The sequence below is a fragment of the Canis lupus genome, chromosome 6 (assembly GCF_011100685.1).
Source record: "Canis lupus familiaris isolate Mischka breed German Shepherd chromosome 6, alternate assembly UU_Cfam_GSD_1.0, whole genome shotgun sequence".
In the NCBI taxonomy this organism is placed as follows: Eukaryota; Metazoa; Chordata; class Mammalia; order Carnivora; family Canidae; genus Canis; species Canis lupus.
Window position 1 is genome coordinate 15284535 of NC_049227.1, and position 25376 is coordinate 15309910.

The window sequence follows — 25376 nt, forward strand, 5'->3', positions numbered from 1 at the left end:
CATCAGTGCTTTTACGTTTTTTTGATGCATTTTAAAGCAAATTGCAAACATCTGCACCCTTCTCTGTAAATGCTTCAGCATGCATGTAATCAAGTAGAATTCATCTCTGGGAGTTGAGCCCACGTCCCACTGCCCCTCGGTGGTGCATGATCACGCTGCTCATTCAGGCAGGTGACTGTCAGCAGTGGGTGGAGGGCCCACTCACCCCCAGCCCTCCTGCGCGCCTGCTTCCCGGGCTGTGGGGGGCTGCCCAGAGCCAGCCGGCAGTGCCGCTCAGAAAAGGGACCAGACTGCAGCCCAGTGACATTTACGATAAGTATCTTTTTTGGAAATGGAGTGGGTAGAAAATTGCTGGGTTGCCTGTGAGCTGAAAGCTCACAGTGCCCGTGGAGACGTCCTTGCGTCAGCAGGCAAGTAGCACTGTCTACTCAGACCCTCTCGGCCTCTACCTCCTTCCCTCTTCCTGAGTATGGGCAGCGGGGAGGGACCTGCAGTCTTCACACCACACTGCCCTCTCCCCACTGACCTGCAGGTTCCCCTGGCCTGGCCTGGGCCCTGGGGACAGACCTCCTCTGCCTCCCTACCCCCACCTGCTCCGATCTGCCCTCACCTGCCAGGGAGCCCATAGCCCAGGGCAGGCCTGACCTCTGCTTCTCAGGACCCTCTTGCCCCTGACTGTCCCCATGTAGGCCCTCTGGCTACTGACCACGCCCTCAGGCATGTCATGCCCCTGACTGGCAGTCACATTTTAGCAGTGCTATCTGGGCGTTGCTTCCTGGAGGGGCCAGACCCCACAGGCCATATGCTGGAGATGCCTGGGTGTAGGGTGAGCCCCAGAGAGGGTGACTGGAATGCAGGGTGTAGACTAACAATGGCCAGGAATGGCCACAGCTGATCCGAGGCAGGTGGGCATTGGTCTCTGCTGCCCTAGAAACACACCTTATCCCTTCCCCTAACACCCAGTTAGACTCCTCATCAACTGTACACACCGAGGGCCTCACAGTCACTGAGGAGAGGGGGTCATCCTTCCCCCCAAGCCAATGAGGGAGCCTGAGGTCACAGAAGCTGGTGACCTGTCTCAGGTCCCCTGAGTCCCAGGATCCTCACATGCTGCCACCTCTATCCCCCCAGCAGAGGTCCAGGCTTTCTGCCCCACTGGCTCCCGTTCCTGCCCTGACAGCTTGGGGTCCCATGTGATGAACACAGGGCCCCACCACCACTCAGCTGGCTTTCCCCTCAGCACCCCTGGCCATGGCCTAAACCCCCGTTCCTATGACTTGCTATCTGGAGACCCCCACCTCTGCCCACCATCCCTGTTCATCCCTCAGGGCCAGCTCAGGCAGTGCCTTCATGCCACATCCACGACTTGTTTGTGGGTCAGTGGTCTGGACCACAAGTTCTGTGGGCCGCGGCCTTGCCTGGGTCACCTGCACACGCCAACCTCGGGCCTGGCTCCCAACCCACACTCTCAGGGCATAAACAAGTGCGGCACACTCGGGCAGGTGCAGCAGCAGGCAGCGTGGGTGGGCTCTGGAGGAAGCTAGGGGTGAGTGGCTTGGCCCCTGAGCCCTGCCGTGGTTGGGAGGATTGGTACCTACAGCATTTGATGGGGTTCCTCTCCTATAGTAACTTCTTTGACTGATGGTTTTCTAACAAATTCTTAGTGGCTCCCCCCCGCCTTTTAACTGAAAAGATGATCTGTTTTCGAGTCATTCTGCACCTTGTTTTATCATGTAACATCTGGGACATCGCATTGGTTTTCTTATGGCCACGTGCTGCGTCCCTGTGATATGCCGTACCTTAATGAACTGGTTGCCTGTTGATGGCCGCGCAGTCATTGGCTTCCCCTTTTATGCCCAGAAACATGGCTCTGGCGTGTGTCCTGTGTGTGCAAGTGTGTGTAGGATACACTTCTGGAAGGGAGATGATGGGCTCAAAGGGTACCTGCGCTTATTTTGGTGGATGCTGTCAGATGGAGCCTCATGGCGGTCAGTCTGTAACTGCTGCCCCCAGCGTGGGACGGCGTCGCCCGCAACCTGGGAGTCTGTCCTTTATTCTCCACGTGGGTGAGGAGAATATAAGGGGCCTTGTATGTTCATATGCATTCATGTCCTTGGCCTTTTTTTCAAATGGGTTATTGGTCCTGTTGATTTCTTGGAGATTGTATATCAAGGAGTTGTGTTTTTGTTTGAAGTTGTGAATATATTTTCCACTGGAGATTGTCTGTCTTTTGACTTTGCTTGAGGCCTTTTTTGCATTCTTACATAGGTGCCTTTATCCATATTTCTTTGGCTCAGATTGTACAGGAGTTCCTCTGTGCTGGTTGGTTTTGTTTCTTACATGTAAATCTGTGGCTGATACATTTGGATTTGGTCTGGTGTTTTACAAGGTATGAAGCTTGTCATCAGCCTGTTCCCTAATGGGCTCCCACCGGTAGCCCCTGGACACTTACAGCAAAGCCTGTCCTCACTGGTGTGAGCCGCCTCCCTGTCTGCCCATGATGCCCACGTGTTGCTGTGTCTGGGTGGTTTCCTGTGCTGATGTGTCCTGGCCTCCCACCGCCGTGACTTTTCCAGCTTCTCCAGTAGGATTTTCCTGGCACCTCCTGTCTATGTGTGCTCTCTGGAACGAATTTATCTAGCTTTTCCAACCAGTGTAGAAATTGGCAGGTTTCATGGAAGATGGGGAAAACCTCTAGAGGCGAGCCATCAGGAGCTGCTGTGCCTGCATCTGTGGGGTCCTCTCTCTGCTCCACTCGAATGCCTTACACATATGTGGTCATCTTGTACATTCTTGTCAAATTTCTCTCCAGGTTAGGGGTCTGTCCTTCAGTGTCACTGTGGTGCGTATGCACATGCGGACTCTGGGCTCTGCTTGGGAGGTTTGTGACCTGCCTCCTGGCGGCTGCGTGTGCCCCTTCACACTCTGAGGGAGCAAGCAGGCATGTGCCCTGGGCCCGCGCTCCTGGACGGACGTGTAAAACAAGACGCTTCAGGAAAGAGCCCAAGCCTCTTTTCCCCAATGTGGCGCCTGGCTGCTCATGTTTATTAACGCCGAGGACTAAAAAAAGCCAGCTTGCTGATGTGCACTTGTGTGGAGACATTTCCACAGGCACTGATTTCTTTTGATTTTTTTATGAGGAGAATGATGTGTCTTGAATAATAAGCCCCTTCTCATCCCATGAGCCGGTGCCAGCAGACGTCTCCGCAGGGCCTCAGACACCCCCACCCCACCCTGGGTGCACACAGGGCTTCACGGTGTCCCCAAGGGCCCCTGGAGCCACTCCTCGGGGCCTTTCCACCTTGTGACTCTTGCGGTGCCGGGCTGGCTGGACTGGGAGCAGGGGCATAAGTGCCGTCTGTGGCCCCAGGAGCCTCACCACTCAAACCGCATGCTGACCTCTCTTCCCCTCCACCCATTCCTCACCACGCTTGTAGACCAGCATGCCAGGTACCCAGCCCTCTACAAGCCTAGAGGTTGGGGGTGATGAAACATAATGTGTGTCATCTGTAGGCAAGTTGAATTTTTCCTGGAGTGGGCCTGGAGTCTCGCAGCCGCAGTGTGAGGTAGGCAGATGGAGGTAGAACCCTTGTCTCAGCACTGCCCAGGGGTCCCGAGCCCTGCTCAGCCACGTGCAGCCCCGAGCCCCGGGGGCAGAGCCAGGAGACACCTGTTGCCCTGATGCCGGATACAGGTATATCCAAGACCAGAGAGGTGGGACAGCCAGAAGCAGGACCTGAGCTTCCTGTCCTTTGTGAGTGTCCCAGGACTAGCAGGACACCTGGCCCCACCCCACACACCAGAGTTCCATCCCGGTGGGTGGTGGCCACCACAGGCCCTTTTAATAGGCTGTCACCTTCTTCCCCATGAGGCCAGTACCCAGTTCGATCCTGCCAGCACCCTGGGTTTGTGTCCCAACTTGTTCCTGTTCCTTCGATGCTGGTGGAGGTCTGGGCCCCCACCAGATGGGGGCTCTGAGGTTGGTGCCATGGGTGAGCCTGCTCTCCTGCTCCTGCCCCTGTAGGGATCGTGCCCCTGTCCTTCGCATAGGCATGCTGGGTGTTGGCCTGGGTGGTAGGCCATCCCCTGTGCCCTGGAGCCAGGCCAGGTGGCTGGGAGGAGGACCCTCAGTGCCTCTGCCCCTGTGGAGCCCTGTGCAGACTCTCCTCCTCCCTTATTTACAGCACCTTCTGGCCAGCCCACAGGAATGGGGCCACCTTCAGAAAAACCCCTCACTGTCCCTGTGGTGGGAGATTGGGCACCTGCCACGGAGGGAAGGTGCACTGTGGGCCCTGGGGCCAGCCTGCCCCACCCTCTGGCAGGAGTCAGGTGCTCCAGAGGCAGGGGGAGGGGGTGGCACAGGGGCTTTCCATATGCGTGTCTGCCCTCCCTCTGCTCCACCAGAGAGAGAAGTACTGCAGAGAGGGCCTTTGGGGGTGTCTCCTGGTGACAGAAACCCTTTCTCCTTTGGCGGCTGTCATTCTTGCCTGTTCACAGCCAGCTTGCACCTGCACTTAGGGAGCAAGGGTCTTATCTGCGGAGCAGGGAGTGCGTGGCTCTCCCCTGCTGTGTTGGGGCATCTCTGGCCTCACAGGCTTTCTTTTTGTTTTGTTTTTTTAAGATTTTATTTATTTATTCATGAGAGACACAGAGAGAAGGGGGGGGTTGGCGGGGAGAGACAGGCAGAGGGAGAAGCAGGCTCCATGCAAGGAGCCCGATGTAGGACTCGAACCGGGAATCCAGGATCACGCCCTGGGCCAAAGGCAGGTGCCCAACTGCTGAGCCACTCAGGTGTCCTGCCCCACAGGCTTTCTTTGGGAACATTTGTGGTGATAGAAGATGTGGCTGCTTGGGAGGAGGATGGCAGCCCAGTGGGTTATGCTTTCAAGAATCCCGTTTTATGAGTGAGGGTGTTTGGGGTTGCAGTTATCAGAAATCCCAGTGCAAAGGGGCTTCAGATACGGCCTGTTCCAGCCCCTTGCTAGTTTCCTTGCTGTGTCTCCACTTGGTCCTCCACCTCGTCAGCCCCATCCGCTGGCTGGCCTCCCTGTGACTCAGGGGCTCTGCTGGAATCGGGCTGGTGTTTCCTATTCCTTCTCATTCCTTCTGAACGTGTGGCCAGGCCCCATACCTTCCTAGTACAACCACCTTGGCCATAAGGAAGGGTGGACTCTGTGGGCTGAGCGGAGGTCATTTGGCCAGCCTGGTTGCTGGGTGTGGGGTGGCAGCCCCTCTGTGAGCCTGCCCACCTTGCTCAGCTGCTCTAACGTGGGGGACAGTAGAGGCTGAGGCAGCCAGGGGAGACACTGACATGAGGAGACACTTTCCTCATGTGTATACCTGAGGAAAGCATTCAGATGGTGACATGCAGAAAAGGGAGCAGACCATTGGGAGGGACTTGGGGAATAGCCACTCAAGGACCTGGCAGGACCACATGCTTGTGGTTTCCTCCTGTGGCACAGAGGACAAGGAACATCAGCCCTCCAGGATTTTTGGGACTCTCCACAGAAAGTTCTGAAATAGTTAAGGGAAGAATGCCAGTGACCCAGGGTACTTGGGACTCTCCACGGAAGGTTCTGGAAGAGTTTGAAGAATTCTCCAAGGTTGCTTGGAGAATTTAACTTCTTTGGTTCATGAGGATCACCTTGACTATTTTCTGTAGTCACATTTATTCCCTTTTTTATTTTTTAAAAATATTTATTTATTTATTTGAGAGAGGAAAATGGAGGTAGTGACAGAGATAGTGAGGGAGAGCAGGAGCAGGGAGGAGAGGAAAAGCAGGCTCCCCACTGAGCAGGGAGCCTGACATGGGACCCTATCCCAGGACCCTGAGATCATGACCTGAGCCTAAGGCAGACACTCAACCGACCAAGCTACCCAGGTGCCATCACATATGTTTCCTTTAGATAAGATCCCAGGACCGTACAAAGAATTCCTGGCTGCTAATAACACGATGCCAGGATGAAACAGACCACAAATGGCATGGCATTGGAGGCATGTTGAAGTTGAGCCTCTCAGCAGCCCAACAAAGAAGTTACATAATTCCTCTTCTAGGAAGGGAGTCTTGTGGAGGTGGCTTACAGACAACGTGCTGAATTCTAGAAGAGCTACCCCATGAGGGGACTTGTTGATGCCCCACAACAGATGCTGTAGCTGATTTTAAAAAGCTGCTTTGTTTAACCACATGATCCCACGGTCCTGCTCCTGGGACTCTAACAGACACGTACACCCCGTGTTCACAGCAGCATAGTGGGGTCCATCACGGGTGAGTGCCAACAGCATGCGGTCTGTCCATACAGCGGGGCATCACTCAGTGTGAGAAAGAAAGGGAGTTCTGGCACCTGCTCCAACACGGGTGGGCCTTGTAGACACCAAACCAGATGCAGAAGGACCCACATGGGGACCCCACGCATACGAGGTCTCAGATCCACAGACACAGAGAGTAGATGGTGGGGCCAGGGCTGGGGGAGTAGGTGGGGTTAGTGTGTTACTGGGACGGAACGTTCTGGAGCCAGATCGGGGGACGGCAGCCCAGCAGCAGGAATGCACTTGGTGCCCTCAACTGGACACAGGAATGGTTAAGATGGCTAATTTTATTTTATGCATGTTTTACCACAATGAAAAAAACCCAAATGCCTTTGTTTAGCATTTCCCAATACGTGTGATTCAGGGCCCTTGAGCAGAGAAGCAGAACGCCTGACATCTCTGCTTAGTGCCCAGGGCAGCGAGCGCTGGGGCTGCTTTGCCCTCAGAGGCCCAGCGTGCCTCCTGCCCGCTTGTCCTGCCTCTGCTGCTCTTACCAGCTCAGGCGGCAGGATTTTAGCTGTGGCTGCTGCTTGCTGTCTGTGATAGGAAGATCGGGGCAGCCAGCACTGCCTGACTTCAAGAGCTTCTGTTCGTCAGCCCAGCTACGTGGGAACCTGGCTCGCCTACACAGTGACATTGTTGTGGAATGGCAAGGGGACGGGTGTCTGAAACAGCAGCCTTTGGACCTGCAGGACGAGCGCCTACAGAAGGAAGCCTGTCCATCCCTGTCCTCCCAGGAAACAGGCCTGGGTGCCCAGGTGGTGGCTGGCTGGCATCTCGTGGCCTCTTCGATGTCCCTGCCCTCATGTGATGAAGCTTTGGGAGGGCCCAGCCTGTGGACCAGAGCATGAGGTGGGCTTGTCTACTGGGCAGCTGAGCTAGGGTCCATCATAGTCAGTGACCACTCACCCACATCTGCTGCTCTCCACCCAGAATTTTGCCAATGCCACTACCCCCAAAGAGGGGGGCCTGTAGGGCAGCCCCCTTTTGGCAGCAGCTGACTGCAGGGGCCCAGGGTCTGGAGAAGGGTGCTGGCAGAGGGCACCGGGCTGGGGGCCTGCATGGCCGTCATCCAGCCCTCCTGACACAGACTGTGTCTTTCCTACCTCCCTGTAGACTGCTCACGAACCTCTCAGGACCAGTCCCCCTTGGGAGGACTCTGGAAGTCAGGGTGATGCCATGTGCTGTAATTGCCATGCTTACTGTCCTCTGTTTGCTGAATAGAGCCTCAAGTCAGGGACAGCATGCAGGCCACAGAGGCCTGTGTGGCAGGGTGAGGATGGCAGACAGACGGGTTGACACACTGACTGGCCTCTGCCGTCTGCATTCTCCTGGCCCTGTTCCCCCTCCTGACCTGAGTTGTAGTCCTCAGCTCCACACAGCACAGCCTCGGAATGTCCAGGGCGTTTGCCTGGTAGCTGGCAGAGCTTCAGGCCAGCGGGACACGAAGGTCTGCTGCCTGGTGCCCAGCTCAGACACAGGTCTGTCTGGTGGGGACCCTGTCATATTTGTGCAGAACTCACCAGCACTCTCTTCTCTCCCCTCCCAAGGTCCAGCCACTAAACCTCTCCATCTTTTGTTGAGTTGACAGGAGTCGCGGGTACCCATGGTAGAAACCCAAATTCAGAAGGGGAGCGGTTTTGTCAGCATTTGTTTCTACACAAACAACCGTGGCAGGGAAGGCACAAGAGCAGGGCCACAAGGGCAGTCCCTCTAGAACATGAGGACACCCCATAGCACTCTACAGTGTGTGGATGTGTAGTACAAGATGGGTGTCCCAAGTGTGAAGGGATTCCAGTATGTGACCTCCAGCTCTGACATTCTTGTGGCATCTGAGCCTCCTTACAGGGAAAGTGGATGAGGCCAGTGCTGATGGCCACCAGGGAGACCCTGTCCTGTGCCACTGCTCCTCTGCCCCTGCCCAGTTTGCCAATGGCTCTGGGAAGGCTTTGGGCCCTTGGACACGTGGCATTTTGACAGCCCAAGGGCTCTTCTGGAGAAGTGGTGGTCTGGGCTGCATCTGGCAAACATGAGTGATACCTGTCAGAATTGACTCTGGTTTTCACGCCGGCAGTCCTGGTGGACTCTAATTGTGTACTCAGCAAAACTGGTTTGGTTTAAGACTGCTTACATGTCTCCCTGCACACTTGGGTCAGTGAGCAGTAGTAGCATCCCCATTTGGTAGACCAGCAAACTGAGGCTCAGAGAGAGCATGACTTGGTTTCGTCTCAGATCCAGTACAGGGAAGTGCCACCTCCTGGGGCTTCTCCTAGAACCCAGAGGAGAGGCCAGCCAACAAGCCAGGCCAGGCCTCTGTGGTCAGGGCTGCGGGAGCTCCATCCCTGCATCCTGGGATGGCAGCATCTTTCCTCTAAATCCTGTGACCAAGCTGTTGGTTGTGTGGGCACGAGGGAGGGATGGACACCCCTACTGGGCACTGTGACTCGGCCCCTCATCTGGCCACTCATCTCTAGGAGGAAGGAAGTGTTCATGTGCCGGTGGTGATGCCCTCAATGTTACCCTTCCCCCTGGAGCAACCCTGGAGCCACCCCAGTCTTGGCCCACCTCCCGGATGCTAGGAGCCTCAGGTAGCAGCTTGCTCCAGTGCCCAAGGCCACCAGAGCCCTCCTTGCCAGTCCTGCCTGCCACTTCTTGGAAACTTCACACCCCCCTGCCAGAGCTCCAGACCAGCACCATGGGGTGGTCTCTGAGCTGGGGCTGGCACGAGATTTAGCACGGTGACCTCCCTCTGGGTGTGACATCCAAGGAAGACCAGCATCCAGTCTGGCTGGACAAGGGTTCCCTCTGAGCCCCACTGTCCCTCATGGTCTTCCCCTGGCCAGCCACATCCATAGCCTGCCTTATTCACCTTTGTCACTTGCTTGTAGATGGATAAACCTGTCCTATTGCATTCTCTTGGCACTGGGTTGGAGGCGGGCATTGTGGTCGCCTAGAGAGTGGTGTGAGAAGGGCCTTTCTGGTGTGCGCTGGCCCGGGCAGGTCCTATTCCCCCAGGCTTTGTCTTCCCTCTGCTGTGTTCCTGGAGCCACAAGGCCTTAGACCGGTGGCCCAGGCCCTTCCATGGCTGCAGTGGGTTGTCCCTTCAGAGCTGGCCACATGGCACTGGACACAGTGTGCACACAAACACCTGTCATCAATCAGGACAGCCTGCTGAGAGGTGGCAGGTCACATACATGTGTTTGCTTTCCAAGGGAGCCTTGGCCACAGGGAATGCTGAGTGCCTAGCTTCTGTCCTGGGGGACAAGGGGAATGGAGATGGGGACCAGGCCTTGGCCGTGTTGGGCCAGGGGCAGGCAGACTGTGCTGCTCTGTGTGAGCCCAGCTACTGCTCCCACACTGTTCACCTGTGGCTAGTACAGCATCCCATGAGGTCCTACTCTGGAGGACAAGGCCTGCCCAAGGCCTCAGAGCCAGGGAGCATCCCTGGGAGCTCACTAAGCACTCATTGAGAACCTGGCTTGCTCCCACTGCCCATGAGGCAGAGGGACGAAAGACCAGCACCTGAAGGACCTGCCCAAGGTCACATAGCTCCTGAGCAAAGGGAGCACCAGCCCTGGGCCTGCTCAGAACACATCCTACAGGCTGAGGCTCAGCAAACAGCAGAAGACAGGGAAGCCAGGGAAGGGAGCTGTGTTCCCCATCTAGGAAGTCTGGCCCTGGCCCTGACCTGGGACCCAGCGGGTACCCCTGCGGCCCTCCACTCTCCTACCCAAGCTGTGCTTCCTTCAGTTGGGAGAGATATTGATTGAGCTTTGAGGCCAAATGATTTATAAATATGCATGAGGACCAGCACCTATTTGTGCTGTTTAATTCTCCCTGCATCTCCACTTCTTCCAGCAGGGCCTCTCGGTATGCACGTCAGGCCCGGGTGACAGGCTCCCTTCCTCTCGGCCATGGGCCGAGGGGCAGCCGGTTCCTCGCCTGGCCATCCGCAGCACGTGCAGCGGCTCCAGGGTTTTGCTCCCTGTGCAGGCTTGTGAGCACTTGGCCCAGAAAGTCCTCAGGGATGGCGGCTCCTGCCCCTCTTTCTTCTGCAGATGGGAAAGGGCTAGCTCAGGTTGAGGGTAGATGGGCCACAGCTGCTGCCTGCCACCCCCCTCCCTGTGGGATTAGGACGCTGGTGCAGTGGGCCTGGACGCAGAGGGAAGCGGCCATTCTTCCAAGCTGGCATGGAGTCAGGGCAAAAGAAGAGAATCCATGCTGTGGAGCCGAGGCGTGAGTCTCCAGGCTCTGGGGGGCGAGTGGGGCACACACTGTGGCCCAGCCTCATCTGACGCACTGCTGGTCTTCCGAGAAATGGGGGGCAGATGCCCACCGTGGCTCTGGCCACCCCATGCCTGGCCCTGATCTTTTGCCTCGACTAGGTCATTCTTCAGCAGAAGCACCAGCTCCCGCTGTGAGTGACACAGGCACGTGTGGTTAGGAATTGCAGCATCACGTCTAAGGAAGCCCAAAACTTTTCCTTTTGAGATTCTTGTCAGTACCGCCAGTGTCTCAGCTGTGAATCAAACAAGGCGACAAATTGTTAGTAGATTACAGCCATTAACCCTTTATTCCTCAGCCACCACCTCGCAGCAGGTTTCAGCAGAGTTGTCCGCTCTGTCTGCACATCAGACGTGCCAGCCCCCGATGGCACGGTGTTCCTGCTCATGGGGACAGCTCCTGGCTTAGATATTAGTGATTAAGACCATTCAACAGGCACTCCTCTGCCACGCCCAGGAGCCTGCCCTCACCCCTGGGCAAGAGGCCAGCAACAAAGTGGTTACACAAGGCGTGGCGTGTTATGCTATACATGCAGCCCTAAGAGGGGAGGGAGCTCAGGAGCAGCTCTTGGCACTGCGGGGTCACTGACTCCTCTCAGTGGGTCCTTATGGAGCAGGCACTGTGGGTGAGGCACCGGCTTCCCTTCACTGGTCTGGGGGACGCAATGAAGCCTTGTCCTTCCTCAGGGGGCCCCCGCCTGCTGGGAGCATCTGTGGAACTCACTCCGGGCCTCCCTGGTGTCCAACAAACCACACTGCCCACATAGAAGCAGAAGGATGACCTCCTTGTACCAAGAGGGGGCGGTGTAGCAGGCAGAGCCCTATGGGCACGCTGCCCAGCCACATGGTCCTGACACGTGGGTCTGCCTCTACCTGCCCAGTGGGTGCTCTGTTAGGGTGTGGGGGGATGCAGAGAAGGATGGGGGCTGCATAATATCCTACGATGACCACGGTACCCGTGTCTAGTTTGGCTGGGCCTATGGGTGGCTGCCATGGGAGCCAGTCCACTCTGGCCCCTGGGAAGACAGCACCTGGCCACCTGGTCTCTGTGCTCCCCAATTCCACACAGACTCCCAGTGGGGGATCCCACCTGTACCAGCCAGCTTCATTTCCCCTCACCTCTTCCAGCCTTTGGCTTTCTGAGCCCAGTGTGGAAGGTTCCAAGTAGTAGGCACTTACAGCAAGCCTAGGCCTCAAGGCATTGACACTTTATCTCAGGTACTCAGCCTGTGCACCCCCATCCCAGCTTCCTCCTGACTGACCAGGTCTCACTGTGAATGCTCCAGCACCTGGCCAGTTGAGCAGCAGGGGAGTGCGGCTAAGAAGCAACTCCTAAAATTCTGCTAGGACCCAGGCTGCCCTGTGCCCCACCATGCGGTCTCAGCCCTGTTCTGCATGTGCCAGGTACCCCAAGCAGATGTGTGCCAAAGACCCAGATGAAACAGGCCTGAGCAGAGTGGCCTGGCTCCTGCTGGATATCTCTTTAGGGAGGGCAGTCAGCAGAACCAGAAAGCAAGCTATGCCCTCAGGATGGGGGCCTGGCAGTGTGTAGGGTCTCGGGGTAGCACGTCCAGGCAGCTGTGGAGACTGCAGGAGCCCTGAGAGCATAGCTCTTGGGCGGGGGGGGGGCTGTACACAGGAACTGGTATGAGAACATGAGGTCTGGGAGCATCACTCAAGGGTGTCTGACCAGCCACGGAGGCATGGAGGTGCCCTGGAGGCTGAGGTGTTGCGGCCTGGCAGCCAGGCAGGGGTGCATCCTGAGGCCCTGGGGATGGATAGCCTGTGGTTGCTGCCATCAGAGTCCGGACTTGGCTGGACAGCTGAGGGATGCCCGGCCAGAGAGGGGTGCTCCCCCCACTCCTCCGGCTGGCTGCAGGCTGGCGTGGAAGTTGGGCGGCCTCCTGGCAGGCTCAACAGGAAACAGGCACACCATGGGGCCTGCACCGCACCCAGCACACGTTCCCTTACCCAGCCCAGACCTGCTCTCCCTTCTGGGTTCCAGCTCTCCATCCCAGCGCTTTCCTTTCTTCTTTTTTGAAACAGCTTTATGGGAATACAATTTACAAACTACATACTTAAGCTGTTCAAAATGAAGAGCAATTTGGTGGTTTTGCTGTACTCACTGATAGCATACCACTTTCAGCAGCTCAGAAACCCGTCCCAGGCCCTCCACTGCCACTCCTCTGTCTCCTGCCCTGTGGCAGCCACCGGTCAACATGCCATCTGTCTGGGGGTTCCTGTTGTATGTGTTCCTCTGTGGGGGGCTTCTCTTACTGAGCGTCATGTGTCCAGGGACCATGTGTGTTGTTGTGGGTGCCACTGTGTGGACTCCTCACATTTGTTCACTCACTTACCAGCCAATGGATGTCTGAGTTTTTTCCGCCTTTGCTCTGTTAGGAATAATGCTGCTGTGAACGTTTCTTCGTGGGCACAGATTTTATTTCTCATGGAGGTGGAGGCCTTTACCATGGTGGCTGCACCATTTTATGTCCACACCAGCCGTCCACGGGGGCTCTTCGTCCTCTCCGCCCATGCCAACATTCGTTACCTGGTGGGGACTTTGGTTTCCATTTCCCTGATGAGTGAGGACATCAGCTTTGGGCATCTTATCAGACTTACTAGTTTTTGTCTCTTCCTTGGTGGAGTGTGTAGCCAGATCCCTGCCTATCTTTGAATCTGTTATCTGGGTCTTGTCACTATCGAGTCACCGTTCTGGGTACTAGTGTATACTAGATGTGCAACTCACAGATGTTTTCTCCCATTCTCCTGTTGTCTTTCCCTCTTCTTGATGGTATCCTTTGAAGCACAAAGGTTTTCACTGTGATGACATTTGCTTTATACATTTTCTTTTTTTCTTTGTTTTTAGCATCCTATCCAAGAATGTGTGGCCGAATCCAGTGTCTTGGAGGCCTGCACTCACATTTTCTTCTGAGACTTGTAGTTTTAGCTCATACTCTTACATGGTTGAGTCCATTTTTACATATGGTGTGAGATAGGGGTCCAGCTGCACACTTCTGCTGTGGATGTCCAATGATGCCAGCCCTGCATACCAAAGGACTCTTCCCTACTGAGTGGTCTTGGCACCTGGCAGAAAATCTTTGGCTGTAGACACAACGCAAGGGTCTCCTTGGGTGACTTCACCATCTGTCCAAGGACCAGGACCACTCTGCCTTGGTCGCCAGCACCTTGTAGTATGAGTGGGTGGGTCTTCCTGCCATCCTCCTCTGCAGGACTGCTGGCTTTTCAGGATTATTCAGAGTCCCTTGCAATGCCATGTGAATGTTAGAAGCAGCTGGGATTGGGGTGATGGAGACGAAGGGCACGTGTACTCCAGCTGGGGCACGGTCATTGTCACATGCTGTCCTCCAGTCCGTGGATGCTTATTTCCAACTTCCATCCCTGCCAGCGCTGTCTGCTCACCATTGTTTTCCGTGTGCTTCGGCTTGGCTCAGTGGGCTGGGGACAGGAAGGGGCTTAGGCTACTTCTCCTCCATCCTGGCACCTGGCACCCTGGAAGCTGGCTTCCAGACTGGCCTTGGTGCCGCCTGCCACACATCACACAGCTCATCCCCATGGGAGGACCTTCCTCCTCCTCCTCCTCTTCCTTCTCCTCCTCCTACTTTCCCCCTCAGATTCTTCCCACCCAAGGTCAGCAAACCAGAGCTAGGTTCAGCTGGCTGCTGGTTTTGGCAAACCTAGTGATGCCCATCTGTTTACGTATATCTGTATTTGACCCCGTTCAATGGTGGCAACAGAGGCTGGGTGGCCCACAAACCTAAGTATTTGCTTTCTGCCCATTTGCAGAAAAGGATTGCTGGCCCACACAGTAACCATCTCCAGAAAACATAACAGTGACCCACCAGTCCTCTCCTGGGACCAGTTGGCCCAAGGGAAGGAGCCTCGCCTGCCTCAGGCCTCAGGGCCCCAGGCCTCTGTCCCCTGACCCGCTGTCTACCTCTTTCCCCAAAATGAGGGTTTTGTAAGGGATGGAGCATGATCACAAGTCGGGCAGAGCAGGGCCTGCACCTTTACCTAGGGCTTCTGCGTGGGGCAGCACCTTGTCCCTTGTGCTAGGATGTGGGTCCTGACCCCCACAACAGTGGGAGGGCCTGGGGCTACCCGCCTAGGGCTGGCACCTGCCTTTGCCCCAACTGGCTGTGGGTCCTCCCACTGTCACTGTGGTGACCAGGTGGGAACGTAACCCCTTGGCAGAATCCCAGAGACATGGCCCCGGGGCCTTCCGAGGAGACTGCCACCCACCTGATGGGGGCCAGGCTGCCCATCTTGTTCCCCTCGTAGCCTCCTCTAGAGGCAGCATCAGTTCCCTGTTGCTTTGTTACAAACACCCCCAAAGCTTAGCGGCTTAAAACAGCAGCCACCTTGTTCTTGTGGCATCTGAGTGAGTCTGTGCTACTCTTCTCTGGACACTATCTCCAGCTATCACCAGGTGGACCCACCAGGAGGCTGGAAGAGCCAGGGAGGCTCTGTCGGTGTCTGCATGCAGTCTCTGGTATGTCAGAAGACGGCAGGCTGGATGTGCACACCTACAGGCTGAGGGGGCTGCACAGGGAGGATTCAGGGAGCAATGGGCCCCAGACACAATCCAGAACCTTCCTGCTGCAGCTGCTTGTCTGGAGAGGGGACCAGGCCCACAGTGGATCTTCACACTTGGGAACACCTCCCGAGGAGCAACCTGCCCCCAACTGTGGGAAGAAGGAGCCGGTTATGCCCGTGGGTGCGTTTCTGTCATGTCCTCGCATTGGTCCCAGAAATGGAGCACCAGCGTTGGATGCTAATCCTCAGGCAGAAACAGAGCATAGTCAGAATGGCGCCAGCAGACTATGCCTTCAGGCTCGCTTGTCAGTTTGACCATGAAGAGGAAAGAAGCCAGGTGGGCTCAGATGCCCAGGATTGATTTGCCACAGGCTGCACTCACAGGGCACGTGACATCCTCACAGCCTGATTTCTGCCTGGTTGGGGTGCTTGTTCCCTAAGACCCAGGGCTGGCAGGCTCCATGCTGCCTGCCCCCCTCCCCAGCCAAGCAGTACTGGGGGCAGGCTGGACAGTGGATGGCTGGCTGTGCTGGGCCGTCCCCAGCCTCTGTAGACCCGTCACAGTGCAGGGACAAACCTGGGGGTGTGGGCAGTAGCCCCCATCCATGCCCCAGGCCCTCTCAGCAAGGCCTCCCAGCTCCCTGGGCTGTCATTCTCTAGCAGAGTCAGGGATGTGGCCCAATCTGTCCCACCAGGTCTTCACAGCTCCACACAGGATGGAGGGAATGGGCAGAGGCCAGTCCCACCTACGCCCTGGGAGTCCAGCTGCAGCCCCCACATCAGCTCACAGGTGGCCTCTCTCCTGAGATGCCCCAGAGACCTACTCTCTCCTTTGCCCAGTGTTTATGTGCTTCAGCCACTGCCCCCCACACTGAAGAAATAGTTCACGTCAGCACAGAACTTAAGTCTACAGGGGACTTCAACATATGTCACTCTGTCGGTCCTCGACGTTTGTGAGGGGTGCGTTACCCATATTTCCCAGGTGAGGCACCTCAAGACTGTGGTGAGTGGTATGGCCAGCAGCAAAATTCACCCTGGCGCTGGCCGCAGGTACCTGCGGGTGCCCTCCCTGTGACACAGATGCCCCACTTGAGGTGAAGTCCAGGCCACGGGGGAATCTGTGTTCCCACATGGCAATGGCCTTAGTCACTGCGCTCTTCAGTCAGCCTTTCCGGGCTTCTCAGGGAGGGCCAGGTCAGAGGTCATCCCAGCTAGGACACAGTGGCTGGCCAGTGATCACCGTCCAGGGCAGGTAATGATCCTGCTCTCTGTGGTCAGACTTGTGTGGAGCAGGAGCTTTTGTAGCTCATCCCCAAACTGGGGAGATAACTTGCTATAGCCTAATGGGCTTGGGCACCCACCCCACAGAGCCATCCTCATGGTAAACACCAGGGGTGGAGGCCTCGCTACCCCTAGACTGCTCAAGTTGACCCTGTGGATCGCAGTCATTTATCAGACTCATCAAACCCTCATCCAGCCTGTAAGAATTTCCCCGCTTGGGTTCCTCCCTATCTGCTCTCATCTGGCTAAGCCCTGCTGGGCCCCTGAAACCCCCTTGCACACATTTTCTGTACCTTCAGTTCCCATCAAGGGGAAGACCTCCCCCTAGAAAACAGGCCACTCGTTAACCTGTGATCCTAGGAGGGAACAGCGGTTCTCCATCCTGCCCATGTGGATTTGGCATCTCCATGACAGGATCCTTGCTGTCCAGGCACAGGTCTCCTGACTCACCCTGCACCTGCCTCCCTGCGTGGCCCCCCAGTGTGTCGGTGATAGCATCCTGTCTGGGGCCCAGGAGAGTGTCTGCTCTGGCCAAGGGAAGCAGGGGGCCCAGGCCTGACCTGTCTTTGTGCTTATATTTTTGAATGGTTGAAGGAAGAGTGGCATTTGGGGACACGTGAGTGGTGAGAGTCGGGTCTGTGTTATGGTGTGGCTCACAGCTCATTCCTGGGTGCCCAGCACAGATGCGAAGCAGGCTGGTGGGTGGAGGCATGTGACCGTGAATCCTGCCGCATCTGCTCCCTGGCCCTTGCACTCCCTCCATGTGTGCCCCTTGCCCCCAGCCCACAGAGGCCCACGAAGCAAGCTGCCAGCCTGTCTGCTGCCACCGGGCCTCTGCCCGGCTGCATGGGGCAGATGGATTTCACACACTCGGTTATCTTTCTTAGACTGTTAAAATTGGAGGGAGTAATCCAGCCCCAGAGTCTGTGATTCAGCTGGAGCTATAGGATGTCTCTTTATCCCTTGAGGTTTTTACAGGGTCCTCAGAAACCAGTAAGGAGCCCCGAGCCTTCCCCAGCAGGCTCCTCAGGGCAGCCACCCCCGCCTTCCACTGACTGCAGGTGGCTTCTCTGTCTCTCTCTTCCTTTCTCTCTCTTCTTTCTGTCTCTCTTGCTCCTGCCCTCTCTTCGAGGTGACGCCAGAGGACAGGGGCCAGCGGGGTCATGGCTGCTGACCTGCAGCTCTGGCTGAAGCCGGCATCTCTGCTCCCTGCTCTCTCCCCTGTCCCCTTGTGGGCCACCTTCCCCTGTGCCCATTACCTGGAAGGTATTTTACTTTCCTACTGCTCCTTCCCCCATCCCCTTTTTCCTCCCCTTTCAAGACACACTCAAGGGTTCTGAGCTGGCAGCTGGCCCCTCCCCAGGCTGTGGTATGCTTCAGTAACACGGCAGGATCTCACCTGGCAGCCCAAGCTCCCATGCTGGTCCTGTCACACTTAATGTATCCACAGCCAGCCTCCTTCCTGAGGGAGTGGGATGACCTGAGTAAGGGCTGCCCCCCCCCCCAATCCATTCTCCCTGGAAGTGAGAAGAGAAACATGTGGGCAGGAGTCACAAAGGCAGTGGGAGATGGGATTGTTGGAGAGAAGAGGGCACATCACTGCCTATCGAGTGGAAAGGAAGATAGGCTGTGGTTGTTCCACTGGCCTGGGGTTCCCCCTTACAGAGATGGGCTGGAGTCTCAGGCCAGGAGCCTCCTGCTCGTCTGCGCAGGGGACACTGGCCTCCCAAGGCACCTGGCGGGAGGGAGACCCCAGGCCTGCCCCAGTGGATCCTGGGCCTTCCTCAACATAGTGGCTGTTCTCTGCACTGGCAGACCCTGAGGCCTTTGAGACGGCCCACTCTCTCCCTTGCCCTGTGGTGGCCCCATCCTTGTCAGGGAGGCCACAGAGTGACAGCCAGAGATGTGTGGTCCTTGCTATGACCCCGCAAACATGCCTCCCAATCACAGAGGCAGCAGTGTCTTCCAGGTGGGACGTCTCCTGATGCCTGAGTCCTCAGTAGCCATCTTCTCCATGCAGGGCACAGGGTGTCAGGAAAGCTTCCTGAGCAGGGGGGTGGGGGGTGGGGTTGGGGGGAGTGAGGAGCTCTGACCTGCTCCTACCCTGCCTCTACTTGCTTGAGGAGGAGCAAGTTGTTCAGACAGCCTCCATGCTTGTCCACAAACTGGGGCTGCTCTCAGCAGATCTGAGAACACGAGGGACAAGAGGTAGGACCCCACCCCCTGAGACTGGCACGGGGTCATTGAGGTCTCAGTCAGACCCCACAGGTGAGGGAGGCCCAGCAACACCAGGGCAAGGGTCTCCAGCCCCCCTTCCCCTTGGGGTTCTCTGACCTTCATACGTGTGTATCTAAGTCTGTACATTATGTGCCCATCTGTGTGTGTACGTGTGTGTATGTGTGTCCGTCGACATACATGTGTGTACATGTGTGTATATGTGTATGCAATGCACTGGGTGTGCCTGTGTACTGTGAGCATGTGTGTATACACGTGTCTGCATTCGTGTACGCAGACGTGGGTTTTACATGTATCTAGTGCACACATGTGTGTTCATATGAGTGCACACCTGTCTGCACATACATGCGTATGTGTTCTTGGGTGTGCACGGGTACCTGTCCTCTCTCCTGAGCATGAATGAATCTCAGTAGAATTGAGTATTACTTCCCTGTGAGTGTCTGGAGAGTCCTATGTCCAGGTGCACCTTTCCATCACAGCCAGAGGGCAGGACACCAGAAGTGAGTTTTCCTTAACGGGCCATGCTAGTAACCAGCATCCAGAGCAGGGAACAGCATCACGAACACCTCAGAGTCCTCGTTTGGCCCCAGCCCTAAGTGGACCCCGTGACCTCCGAGGCAAAGAGCAGTGTGGCCTGCTTCTGTGGGATGTGCTACTACAGCGTGTGCTCCATTGTGTCAAACTTGTCATGTGTTTTGTGCCTGCAGATGTGCATTCCCATGGACGTGTGGTCTTCCACGTGGGGACCACACACAGTGTTCGATGGGCCTGAACTGTGGGGTGTGCTGTGGGCCATGGACAGTGCTGATTCCCGGTGGACGTTTGTATAAGACTCCAGGTCACTGGCCATAGGATGCACACACTCTCCCCAAGAAGACACACTGCCGAGTGGGTTTCTCAGGGCAGCCATGCCAGTTCCTGCTCTCAGCAGTACGAGCTCTGGCCACGCTCTACCCTTGATGCCCGGTGTCTTCTATCTGTTGGGTGTTGGCAGGGCGTTTCGGGAAGAACACGAGTATCTCACTGCTGTTTATATTGGCATCCCTCTGACGATTAATTTGAGCTTTGTTTCCTGCTTTGTTGGCTTTTTAGACACTTCTATGAAGTGTTCACATTTTTTGCCCATTTTAAAAATTGAATTATCCTGATTTTGTCTTGTTTGTTTGTGTGAGTTCTTTATGTATTCAGGGCATGAGTCCCATGTCAGGTTTCATATTTTAAATGTCCCCCTCTGCCAGGTGCCTTTTCACTCTCCACGAATGGAAGGTCTTATTTTCTCTGAGTCCAGCGTGCTGATGTGTTCACATTTGGCCAACACCTTGGAACCTGCTTCAGGAACTTCTGTCTGCCCCAAGAAGTTCTCTTATATTTTCTTCTAACACTGTTTGTGGTTTTACCTTTGCTTATAAATTTGCCATCCTTTAGGCATGGGTGTGTGTGTGTGTGTGTGTGTGTGTGTGTGTGTGAGGTCTTGGTGATCTGGGCATCCCGTTGACCCCACACCATTTACTGGTCATCACTGCTGCATCGTGGCATCTGCCAGGTGGTCCCGCCTCCGTGCTCGCCTGCCACAGGCTACATGACTTGTCAGGGCCCCGGGTCAGTCTGACATTTTGGTTCATTCCCCACACACCTGCTGAGCACGGCATAGATGTTGGGCCTCACTTGGTCTCTGGCAGCACTGCAGAGCTGACCTTGTTTCCCTGGGACAGACGGGCCTTTTCCCCAGTTTTATCCATAATTGCCCAAACTGGAAGCAGCCAAGGTGTCCCTCAGAAGTAAACAGATTCACAAACTGGTGCGTCTGTATGAGGGAATGTTAGCACTAAAAAGAAATGAGCTAGCGAGCCATGTGTTGGATATGTTGGAGCCTTTAGTGGATAGTGCTAAGTGAAAGAAGCCCATTTGAGAAGACTCCAGCTAATGATATTCTGGAAAAACCAAAACTATGGAGGTGGTGAGAATGGAGCCAGGGCCAGGACACATGACTGTACCTTTGTCAAAACCCACTGCATCTAACAGTGCACGGTGAACATTGATAGTGTACATAATTTCAACATCATTCACCAACCAGGTCAGGGCCTACGGTGGACTCCCTAGTGTGAGAGAATCACCTTCACATGCTTGGAACAATGCCTCAAAGTGGGACTGGGGCTGACCTCAGTAGCAGGAGGTCGAGAGCTGAAACCAGAGGCACAAGGGCCTGTACTTACCTGCTGCATGTGGATGCTAGACCAATAACCAGGTATGGAGGTGGGCATCCACGTGAACATGTGTTTAGTTTAAAATAGATACAAGTGGTTGCATTTGCAGGTAGGTTCACTAGGTGAGCAAGGTCAGTGTCCACATTGGTAAGTCATTGGCAGCCAGGGCCCTTGCAGTGGTCCTTATGGGGACATGGGGCATTGCCCTGGGGGGACTCTGAACTCTCTAAACAATCTTTCTCTAAGTTTTGTGTTGTATCTTAAATCTGTGGACCTTGAGCAGCAGAGCGTTGGGAGCAAGGGCCCCCAGCCATGAGAATATTGGACAGTAGTGTTTGAAAGTATAGTGCTTTGAAGATGTCCCACATGGTTTACTTCTACAATTGTTGTGTAAGATGACAGAGGGACTCGTGTGTCCCAAGCACCTGCAGCATTCTGAAGGGCCTTCTAGTGGGTTTTTCCAGGTTTTCTCCCCCAGCCATTCCTTACCACTCCTTGAGGAGAGTGATGGCACCATCTCCTTATTGATCAGGGCACAGAGACCTGGGGAGGGGGCAACAGTCCCTGGCCTCATGCTCAGGTGTTAAGGCACCCTCGTCCGTCACAAAAGCCTCACAGCTTCGGTCCAGGCCCTGCTGACCTGCCCTGTGGTCCTGCAGGGCAACTACGACCAGAGCAGAACCAAAGTGCTGCACATGAGCATGAACCCGGCCAGCGTGGCAAAGCAGCGGCTCCGCGAAGACCAGGCCCGGCTGCAGGAGGAGTGCGAGCAGCTACGGGAGCTTGTGCGCGCCCTGGAGCGTGGCGGCCCGATCCCTGCCAACCTGGAGGCTGCTGCAGGTCTGCCTTCATCCAAGGAGGTGGCAGGTAGGCCCCTCACCCCTGCATCTGTCTGCCATCTCATGGGCAGGGGCCCCCAGGAGGGCCCGGGACTGAGCACCCTGTGGGCTACAGGTCATGGCAGGAAGTGACTCCAGCAGCACGGAAGCGAGTAGCTGAACTCTTTCCAGCCCCCCTCACACAGATTAATGCCATTTTTCGGTTTATACGGGTCCCATTAATCATGAAGCGATCCAGCAGTCCGTGGAAATGGGGACCATCTTTCACAGGTCTAAGTACCTTTCACAGAACCCAGAGCCTGCGCGCAGAGGCCAGCTGCGGCATAGGGTGAGTGCAGATGGGGAAGCTGCCTTTTCCAATACAGGCTTCCCCCATACCCTGCAGCCCTGTAAACCAGGGTAACAGTCCCTGAGCACTGCTGTTCCCACCAGCCCTGTGCTGGAACTGCCCTGCCAGCCCAGGGAAAAGTGGCCCCAGCAAAGGTGGGAGTGTCTGGGCAGGCTGGGCCAGCTTGCCCGGGGTCACTGTGCAGGGGGAGGGCCGTGAAGAAGCCAAGCTGGGGCGGTGGGGGTGGGGTGCTCTGGAGAGGTGCTCCTGCCTGTCCCTTCCTGGCCTAGTTCTGGCAAGGTCACTGGGCCATCCGAGTTGGAGGGCAAGGTGGCTGTTTCCTTGACATTTCCCTCCTGCATTCCTGAGTTGCTCTTCTGAGTGAAGACCCTCCCGACGTCCTTTTCACGTGGGTCCTCTTATTCCCATGGGGGGACAGGGTGCTAGCCACCTCGTCTCCCTTCGCTATGCCAAGTCCTGCCTGGAACTTGTCCTCCACATGTAGGGGATCTTAGATGCAGCCCCCTCCCTGTCCTGTTTGCTTTTCCCTTCGGCCTGACCTGGGGTAAGTCTTTCTCAAAGCGCCTGAGGCCAGCGGGCACACTATAGGAGGTTGGAGGGTTTTGTTTCTTCATTTTTAAGGGAGACATAAACCAACGGAGGCTCCTGCAGCAAACTGGGAATCGGGAAAGGTGGTGGGTGGGTGGCTGGAGGATGGGCATCGGTGGAGCCAGGAGCCCCCTAAACCCCGGGGGTGGGAGGGTGAGGGCCCTGCGGAGGGTATAGTAAGAGGTCTTGACTCCCGGATCTTCCACCTAGCACCATGCAGGAGGCAGAGGCCTCTTCCCCATCAACGATGGAAAGAGGGAACAAAACCAAGGTCATTCTCTTAGAGCCTGAGTCCCAAAGAGCAGGCCCCATGCTAGCAGTGCCTCCCCAGGAACTTGTTAGGGACCCAGGATGTTGGGCTCCATGTCAGGCCCACAGGGGGTCCCCGGACAGAAACACTGGAACCAACACAGAGGCAGTAGCCAGGGATGCCTAAGACCTGCCCACACCCCCAGCCCACCCTTCCCTCCCCTCACCCACCACAACACCCTCTGGGTGTTGTCCCGTCAAGGAATCTGACACAGGAGGCCTCCCAGACTGCCAGGCATGTCCCCAGTGGGACCCAGAGAGCCCTCTCCACCTTGAAGCAGAGCCCCAGGACTATCAGGCCCCAAGGGCGACAACAGCACAAGTTGGCAGAAACCTTTGAGGGATTGTACACGAATGTCTTCAGAGACAAAGGAGGATGTGTTACTTTAAAAAATGCTTCAAAGAGGAAACACATGACCTTTTGGAAGTTAAAAACACCAAAAGTAAAGTGAAGCTCTCAACAGAAAACTTAGAACATTGGGAGGCTATATGTGAGCAGGAGAGCAGAAGGCCAAATGAAGGCAGGAGGGGTGTGGGGCATCTGTGGTTGGTCTGGTGGCTTCAGGAGACGGTGGGGGCCCAGAGCACTCGTGGCTGGTGGGGGAGGGCATGCTGGGACGTGTCATCCTGAGACTTCCGAACGCAGGGAAAAGGGGACCTGTAGCTCCCGGAGAGGGAGAAAATAGGCTACACTGTTCTCAGCCACAGCTGGGGAGCGAGAAAGCCACTGCCAAGGGCCAGGCTCCTGGGGCCTGAAGGACCTGATGGCCGCTCACTGCGAGCCCCACACCCAGGCTCATCTGAGGGAGGAGTTCTGTTCCGTTTCTGATGTGTAACATCCAGAAAATCCTGCCTCCATATCTCTTCTCTCACAAAGCCAGTGGAGGATATGCTCCTATGAACGAGGGCAGGAACCAGGGAGGAAGATGTGTATGCGGGAGCCCAAGCGCCAGCTCCGGAGGATAAGGAGGACCCAGGACAGTCTGTCCGGGAGCAGCCAGAGCAGGTTGAGACTGGTCAGAAGGTTCTGGAACTGCTTCAGATAGATGAGGTTGCAGAATGTAGTGTCCAGTGTCTTGAGAGATGGTGTAGACCAGAGCTTTCCTCACCTGTGTGCCTGACTTGCAGCTTATGACTCTCACTGAACGGTCAGGGTACTCCAACGTGGGCACCCTGCAGGGAGCTTTGCCATATTGGTCATGAGTACCCAGAAAGCAAAGCCACTGGGAAAAGAGGAAAGCAAGGGAAGTAGAACGTGTGGGGGAGAAAATCCTGGTGTCCTGCCTGGTCTGGCCCGAGTGGCTGCAGTCAGGACAGTGTGGGGTCTCCCGGCATCACATCCTGGGAGAAGGCAGAGGGCAGTAGGTGCTGACTAAGCTGTCTGACCCAGGAGCCCCGACACTGTTGTGGTTCCTCCACAAGCTGGCTTCGTACTGAAGTAACCAGCCTGTTGGTGGAGTCGATGCCCCAAGGGAATAGGAGACACCCTTGTCTCTGCCACTGGATTCTCTAAGTCCTGTGCATGTAGAGTTGGCAAAAAAACAAAACCCAAATGTGTGCAAGTCAGGCTTGTGAAGATGAGTGAGTGCCAGCTCCACCGAGGCACTGGGGCTGGTCCTCGGAGATGGAGGCCAGAGCCTCACTTGGGAAGCTCATGGACCTGGGGTGGGGGGCTGCCCAGTGCCAAGAGGTCCTGTGCTGGACCCAGTGGCTGGCTAGCTGACTGGGAGTGTGCGTGGGAAGCAGGGGGTCACCACATCCCTCCTCAGGGCACGAGGTGACCATACCGTTGCCAGAGCAGGAGGAGGTCCAGGAAGCTCAGTGGGAGATGAGAACCTCCACTGGGTTTGCAACGTGTGGTTGCTCACGGCCTCTCACCAGATGTTTGTCTTGTGTTTGCAAAAGAAACAGGTGAGGCCATGTGGCAAGTGTCGTCGTGGGATCCCAGCCCCAGTCAGTAGCCTCAGCCCTAAGGGGGCATGTTAGAATAGCCAGGTGCCTCATGGATGGCACTTAAGTGCCCAGGTAGACAGCTGGCAACAGCATTGCTGAATGGATGATGGGCACACAGATGGAGCATGGGGATCAGATGCTGGCCTCTCCAGAGGCCAAGGTCATTTCTTTATGCCTGCAAGGCTCAGGGCTGTCAGCACACATGCCCTCCCCGGGCCTCCTGAGTCATCTCTGGTGCACGTGGCTGCAGCAGCATGGGGCTAGGCTGCTGGGCTGTGACCTGTGACCTCTCACCCCTCACCCGTTGCAGAAGCCTCAGCACTTGTGGGCCCCTGACCAGAGTGTCTGGGTACCCCAAAGACATGCCCCAGAGAGTGAGGCCCCAAGGGCCTTCCAGCCACCAACAAATGCCCCCGGGTCTTGTAGGCCAGCCTGCCCTGCCACCTCTGAGTGAGCAGCCAAGCTTGCCCTG

General features: G+C 56.2%; 1 protein-coding gene across 6 annotated transcripts in view; it reads left to right on the forward strand.

Annotated features, from left to right (window-relative positions):
- The window catches only part of MAD1L1 (mitotic arrest deficient 1 like 1), a 347043-nt gene that overhangs the window by 251366 nt on the left and 70301 nt on the right, over window positions 1–25376 (forward strand). For all 6 annotated transcript variants that reach the window (XM_038539652.1, XM_038539650.1, XM_038539651.1 and 3 more), the window contains one exon: window positions 21526–21733. In XM_038539652.1, coding sequence (XP_038395580.1) covers window positions 21526–21733 — 208 coding nt within the window. The remainder of the gene's footprint in view (window positions 1–21525; window positions 21734–25376) is intronic.